General features: G+C 37.9%; 1 protein-coding gene across 1 annotated transcript in view; it reads left to right on the top strand.

Moving 5' to 3' along the window:
* TAF1B (TATA box binding protein (TBP)-associated factor, RNA polymerase I, B, 63kDa) overlaps positions 1 to 4,868 on the top strand; it is a gene marked incomplete at its 5' end in the record, with an annotated part of 37,921 nt that extends 33,053 nt beyond the window's left edge. The window contains 2 exons of the mRNA XM_009073362.1: positions 846 to 1,071; positions 4,673 to 4,868. Of these exons, the coding sequence (XP_009071610.1) occupies positions 846 to 1,071; positions 4,673 to 4,868 (422 nt within the window). The remainder of the gene's footprint in view (positions 1 to 845; positions 1,072 to 4,672) is intronic.
* Positions 4,869 to 7,582: the final 2,714 nt, after the last annotated feature.

Genomic DNA, 7,582 nt, shown 5'->3' with positions numbered 1-7,582 from the left:
ATGTCACATCATGCCATTACAACAAATGAACAATAGTAGAGACAAAGACTACTCTAGAACAGTGTGAAAGAGATGTGCCAGGTACAGGTTTTCAGAAACCTTCCTAAACCTTTGGTCATAGATTTTAGTGTCCTCTTGAAAGATAAACTTCCCAGTCCTTGGATTACTTTAGGATGTTTTTTTCCAGGGTTTTCAGTGTTTTGGTGATTTTTCCAATTTATTAATGGGTTTATTCAAATACAGGTCATAAAAAGAAGTTAAAGTTGCAATAGCAATGTTTTTTGACCTGATTTTTATCCTAAGGAAACAAGGCTTAGGCAGCCATGTTGTGTGTGCTGGTCTATCGTGATACCTTCTCTCCCTTCTCAGCCTCAGGAACGGGAAGAAGTTTGGCATTCATTCACTAACAGTGGGCAAAGGTGGAGTGGGGTTTTTTGGGGGGCTTTTTTTCCAGTTGAAATTTGCACTATGAAAAGCTTAACCTTGACCCCATGTGTGTGTGAATGTGCTTTCTATCAGCATAAAAATCCCAGCAGTATCAAATGGATTTTACAGGTTTTACCTGGGGAATGGTTCTGGAGTGCCCCACTGTTAATATCATTAGGTATGAAAGATATGGCATTTTGAGTGATGTTTCAAAATCTTTCACTAAAACATGTAAAGACTTGAATTTTAAATAGAACACAAACTTTCAAGGTTTCTCAGTATTTCATGCAGAGGTTTAAAGGAAGAAAAGGAAATCAAACCCACGCAAATACCCCATATTCTTCCTTTATTATCACCTCTAAACTGTATTCTGATACTTAATACTTTTGCCTTGGTTTCTTTTGTTTCTGTTTGCACAGAGATGGTTGTGAACTTACAAAATCAGTTTGGCAAGCTGTCTGGTTCAGCACAACGTGCTGAAAAGCCAAATCCTTCAAGTTTTCAGTTAAGTTGGTCTGAAGAAAACACAGATGGGTGTTGTTTTCACGGGCATAGCCTGAAGGGAGTTTTGCAAGAAAAATGTGGTTTACTTACAGCCATGAACCCTGACTACTGGCTGTGTACAGTCAAACTATGCAATGAAAAGTAAGTATTCACTATTTTGTTAAATACTTTTGGGAATGCTCTCCTGAAAATAAAGAACTGTATATATATTTTTACAAATGACAGATACAGGGTGTGTACACAGCTATGTGTTCACATATAGTTACAATCATTTGTAGAAAGGGGTGTGTGTGGAATGGATAGTCTTGGACTGGGCTGGGAGTAGACACATTGTAATATGAAGAGTGATCAAAGTGAGTCTGTGAGAGGAGAGGAGATGAGACAAAATCAACAGCTAGAGTCACATGGCAAGAGTAGCAGCTAGATACAAATACTCACTTCGCTTCCTTCTTCAGCGCTCCAGAGAATGGGAAAAAGGTTCCATTCCTCTCTCCCCTTGTCTCCAAACAAGCATAGGAAATTAATTTTCTAAATCACTATACTGCTTTTGTGGTGGCCTTAATCAAAATCAAAGTTAAAATTAGCAGTAGGAGCTTAAATAAGCAGGCAATTAGTGCCTCCAGAACGTATTTTTCAGAACTAATTATGTGTGAAGAGTACTTTTCCACTATTTTATCTAAGTGTATCAGCAATCGAGAGTTGTATTTTTTGCATGTAGAAAAGTAAAAGAAGATATTTGTCTTACTGGAAAAGTAAAATATGGGGAAAGAAAACATTTTGTGCTATTAGGGAAGTTTAGTGTCTGTCTTTACTAGAGAACTGTTCCCAAATCCTGCCTTTACAAGTGAAAGGGAGTTTTTTCTTTCAGTTAGGGGTATATCAAAACAGTCATGCTATTTGTCAGTAAAGTTATGTTCTTTAGAGGACCTAAATAGCAAGGGGAATGAGATCCCAGCTAATCCAGTATTGTACTAAGTTATATTGATATCTAGTATCTGCCTCTCTGTCTTCTTTAAAACCTTATCACTTCACATTCTGCAAAAATTGGTGAGTTTGCTGCTTGGGGAGTACTGGCAGAGGACCATGGCCAGAGACAGAGAGCTAAACCCCTGCCGAGAGAATGTAGGAGTTTGGCAGAATTTACTCAAAGGAATAGGAAATATCTAAACTAGTGTTTGTCATAAATTCCCTGGGTAATGCACATATGGCTCCTGATCACATACCAGATTTTGGTTCTGCCATTAGCTGTGTCGTGAAACCCTAATCCAGAAGAGGAGTGTACTGGTGAGTATAAGTGAAAAAGATCAGCTTTGTAGATGGCTTGGATTCTCCTGAATTTCTCATGTGTGCAATTAGAGGGGGATTTTTTGGATAGGAGGTTGGTTTCCATTCATGTGAAATGAGATTTCATTAGGGCTTTGACTAGCATTTAAATCTTTATCTGGTATGTATTCTAAATGGCATTCTTTGGAGATCAATAGTCTCCACACAGTATTAGCAATAGGTTCCTGATTTTTAAAACATGGAATATTCCCCTTGGAAACAACTTGCAGTCTTTTCTGTCTTTTGGAGGATTTATTTGCTTATCTTTATTTTCTTTTTCACATTACTTTTCACATATCCATCGTGACAGAAAGGGGTTGGAATAATGTAAGCACAGTGTTGCATTACAAGAGCTCTGGTTGTGTGGATTCATTCTTTTGTATGAATAAGAACTTTTTTTTCTTTTAAGGGAGTAGAGGTAATAATCCTTGTACCACAGATTTGCGTAAATCTTCTGTACACATTGAATGAGTGGATATTTCTGTGTATGTTTGTGTGAATAATCTTTCATGCAAAGTCTGTTTTTAAGCTTACATTTTCATATGCAATGTATTAAAATGTTAATGGCAAACTCTCATGGCCTTCATGAAACAAGATTTGAATTTAAATTCTTACCGGTTAAATTTCCCATTATATCATTTGCAATGCAAGTAGTTAATTATACATCTAACACTTACTTAATGTTGGAAGACAACATCTACTCCCTCAGATATGAGGGTTTATCCTATGCAAGTGTGTGTATATATAATAGATCTAAAAACAAACTTAAAAATTCTCTCGCTCTAAAACTCAGCATGGTCTATTGGGGAGTCCTGAAATGCTTTAATCCTAGGGCAAAAGTGTGATTAGTGTCACAAAGCTGAGCTCAGTCCAATGGTTAGTGAAATGCTTTTAAATTTTTTTTTATTTTAGAACTTTCTGGCTTAAACTGGATTCTAAATTGATTTAGTATAGAAGTCTTTAGGTGACAGGAGTTTACTCACGGATCATGAAGGTCCTTTCCAACCTACATGATTCTAAGATTCTATATGTGATGAGGTATTACAGTGTGTGAAAAATGTTGAAATGCTTTTAGGGGATGTGAGGTAGGGCAGAGGATGGGATGTACAGTGTGAGTTTCAGACTTCAGATCTGCCAGACTTTGAGAGGCTTTAAGCAAAGACTGTGCTCCCTGAAGTGCTGCTTGCGTGGCACTCCAGGACGGGTCTGTCTGTTCCTCCAGTCTGAGGTAAAATGTAAATGTTTGCTGGGCCAGAGGGAGTGAGCAAATGACTCTATAGTCTAGTAATTAGCACACTTACTTGTAAATTGGGACAGACAGATCCCAGTCCTTGTTCTGGTGAATATTTAAGACATCTGCTCTGAATCAGACACAAGGAAAATTTCAAACTCTGCTTCTCCACATCCCAAGGCAATACCTAGTAAGTTTGAAGATGCATAGGATTTAGATGGTGAATAGCACCCGAATCCTCAAATCAATGTAGAGTTTTGGGGTTTTAAATTGAAACAGGTGGATTTTATAGTATTTTAAACTTAGCATTTTTACTAAGTCAAATTTGAGTCTTACCCAGAACAGGGTTATTTTTCCAACCTAAGTTGCTGAACTTAATGTTTACAGAGCTGTCTCTGCAGTTTGTCCTCTGTGTCTTTTGTTCAGTCTGACACTTGTTACCAGCAAGTCCAGTCTGCTATTTTCATTATATACTTCATCAATAAAATCACCTCATCGTTTTCATTAACGTTTTTGCCACAAGAACTACAAAATAATTAACCAGAAGGCTCTTACAGCTCTAATTACTTTCTGCTGACCTGGTCTATGTTTGCTCCAATGTTTCCTGTGTTACTCCATTGGCTTAACTTAGCTTTTCTCTCTTGTTTCTAGACAGTTAATTTGTATTTATCATACAAAGGCAATGGACAGAAAAATGAATGGGTTGTTATCCCATGGCATAGTGTCAGGAAGATGAGAGGGGAACCCTGCAGAGAGTGTAGGCAAAGAACAGAATAAAGAGCCTGGGGTGTCTGAATTGGATAGTTTTAGAAATTTTGCAAATGGAGTGAGGTAGCCATTTTCATACTTTGCTACATTTGCCACAAGCTGGCAGTCCTGAAGGGCAAAGAACATATTCTTTGCATGGTTGAGTAAGATCCTGATTCATAGTGCAAGAAGCTATACAGGCTTTTCCTTCTTACTGTGTCTGTACCAGCTCTGAACATGTCTTGGACCAGTCCTCTGCCTCAAGGTTTTGCAGGAGTGGATCACCTCACAGAATGGACACTGTATACTAGAATCATGATTTATGCTGTTGTTAAAATGTAGAGTTTGCCTCTAGTTACAATTAAATGCATAGATACTAGCTAAATACTAACTAAATGCACTTGTAATTTAGGGCTTTGCGTTCCCTCCATTTCTTTTCAGATTGTGTGGTCATCTGGCTCATTACAGAGAAGTGGACTTTCCCCAGAGTTACCATTTTGTACTAAGGTTATTCTCCTTTCTTCTGAGGATTCAGCCCTCTTATATCCATGATGAGGTGTGTATGATAGAACACAAACTTTTCAATAAAAAACTCTATAAAAAGCTAAAATACAACACTGTCCTAAGGAAGTATTAAACCCATGTGAATTAGTTGGTTGCATCCCAAACCGTGGCATTACATCTAAACTTAGACTGATTCTTTTGTCTGTGTGGAATTTTTGTGCTAAGATAGTAGTGCTGGGATGTACTACTGTACTTCAGTTTTAACATCGTTGTATCTATGATTTAATTTGCCAATACCCAGCCGGGAAAGGAAACTGTTAATCACAATTTGTTTCATTAGTTTGCAATAGAGCCAACAGGAAGCTGTGAAATTACCATTTTTTGGGCATAACTCTATGTACTTCAAGTGCACTGGGCAGCATGTTAGCATCTAATTACATTGTGAGATTTTGCAATTAAAATGTCTATTTTTTACCTACCATTGTATGACAGTAAATATATTTCTAGAAACTAGTGTTTACTTTGTTTTTAAATGCTATGTGGACAAATAAAAGGAGCAGTCATTTGGCATTTTCACTGCCGTGAGTTTTGTGGTCATTATTTCTTAACAGACTGTTCTGGAACAGCTCTGCAGTTTGCTACATTCCCTTACATCCTGTGTATCTCCCAGTGTCTTGTTCTGCCCGAGCCTCTCATTCAAGTTAACACCTTTCAGGTCCATATTCCACTTCAGGCTTCACAGATTTTGCAGATACTTTTATACCTGACATAAAATCCCATTTTATTTCTTGTGCAGTGGGAGCTGCCAGGTTCTCCTGTTGTTCTTATTTTGCAGTACAACTGTCATATCCTTGAATTTCTTTTGACCACTTTATGATCCTGCCTTGGCCATTCTAACAGCTTCTCATGCACTGTGTTTTTACACTGTCCCAGACAATGTGTAAATGAGGTTGGGTGCTGCCACTACATTAAAGACACCATAACTTATACATATGTTGAACTGAGATGTTGCATAGATACTCAGATTAACAATGTTGCCTTCAGCTGAATGAAATAAAATTCAGCAAGTCCAACTGTCACTACGGAGTACAGAACTCACCAAATCTATTTCTTCAAAACAAAAGTCAACAGCCCTTTCTAAACACTGTTATAACCAAGAAAAACAGTGCCTGCAGACTTCACAAAGAGTAATAGCTCTGTTCCTGTACAAAAGCTTCAGTGAGGTATAATCTGGGAAGGTAAACAGTTCAGCAAGCAGACTGTGAAGGGTTTTAAATCTGCTGCAGTTCAATCCAAGAAGCCCTTGTCTAAAAATTGGGAATAGTGAATGACAGGAGAGGTGATGTCCTGCCTATGTGCCTGGAGCAGTGTGTTAGTAGTATTTCAAGCACAGGTGGAGCAGATGGGACTATTAAAGGTAAGTTTTGATAGTTACATGGAAATACTGACAAACTGGGAGGCTTTGCTGGCTCAGGAGAGGCAGGAGGTGATAAAGCAGTGTCTTGATTTAAGGTGACAGAAAAGACACAGTTTGGCTCAAAGTTTTTACTTTTTCAGATATTCTAATTAGTTATTGTAGCACAGGGATTTAGAGCATGGGTCCTATAGAAGTGACTGGAACATGCAGGTGAGAAGGCATAGCTTAAGCCATACAGAGCTAAACTCTGCTTGGTGGGGGAAGAGGAAAGAGCAGACTGGATTGTTACTTGGTGCATGTGTTGGAGATTTCATAAGTGAGTACAGTTTAGTATGTCCAAATCAATTGCCATGTTGTGCTAGATACCTCAGACTTCTGGCAAGGTGTGTCTTGGACTGATGTTTACATTGACAGACCTGGAACATAGTGTCTGGTGTTTGTGTTTTAAAACTACCCAATGTCTATTATGTTTGACCTCACCTGTGTGAATTACTAGAGTCTGTAAGTATTTGGTAAAATTATTCATTGTACTTTTTGTAGATGAGTATTTGTATCAGTTAAAAGTGTAATACAGATTGTCACTGTTTTCAACAGTGTTTGCTCAAGTGACTAAAAGTGTCTCATTCTTTTTACTATAATATCTGTTACAGTTTTAAATTAAGAATCTAAAGGACACCTTGTTACACATAAAGGATTAAGTTAATTCAGAAGTCTTTATTTGAAAGACTAACACACTTAATTATAGGTATAACTTTCTTTTAAAACTACCAGAGTAGTAAAATCCGAGCTTCATAAATTAAAAGTACAGTGCTCATTGTTACCTTGTTACAAACGTAAGAAAGCTCCCTTAGATGTTCAACTAAATTAAGGCTGTGCTTTAATAAACTGGAATAAAGCTTGCAGTTAATCATCAGGAGCCATGTGCCTTCTGGTCACATAGGTTAAGAGTCAGATTTAAAATAAAGGGTGTGCCCCTAAAATACTTAATGTTAGTTCTATCCAGTTTAATCAATCAGCACTCATGTTGGAGTAATGATATTTAAGAAGCTGATGAGCCACAAGACTGCCTTATCGTCAGTGGAGTGTAGTTGAGCTCTCTTGGGACAGCTACTCCGAGTCCAGTTCACACAAGCCGGAGGTGGAGCTGCACTGGTGGAACAGACGAGAGCTGAAGGGGAGGGTGTCTGCCACAGCCCAGCACTGCCCACCCCTCCGCCATCGACTCTTTACTTACAGCTCCTCTCTGTAACTATTTGCTGAAAATGTCCAGGCAAAGCTCAGCTACGATTTTTGTACTTCTTCCTGTGAAAATTTTGAGTAAAGAAGCTCACTTTGTTTTGATTTTTATTCTAAAACTGGAATGGCAGACAGTTCTTAAATATATAGATATAGGCAAGTGAGTTTTTTAGACTAAATATGTAAAGCAGTAT

This window comes from Acanthisitta chloris, unplaced genomic scaffold, assembly GCF_000695815.1.
Source record: "Acanthisitta chloris isolate BGI_N310 unplaced genomic scaffold, ASM69581v1 scaffold1424, whole genome shotgun sequence".
Taxonomy (NCBI): Eukaryota; Metazoa; Chordata; class Aves; order Passeriformes; family Acanthisittidae; genus Acanthisitta; species Acanthisitta chloris.
Note: the sequence above shows the minus strand (reverse complement) of the source record. Positions and strands in the feature narration are given on the sequence as shown.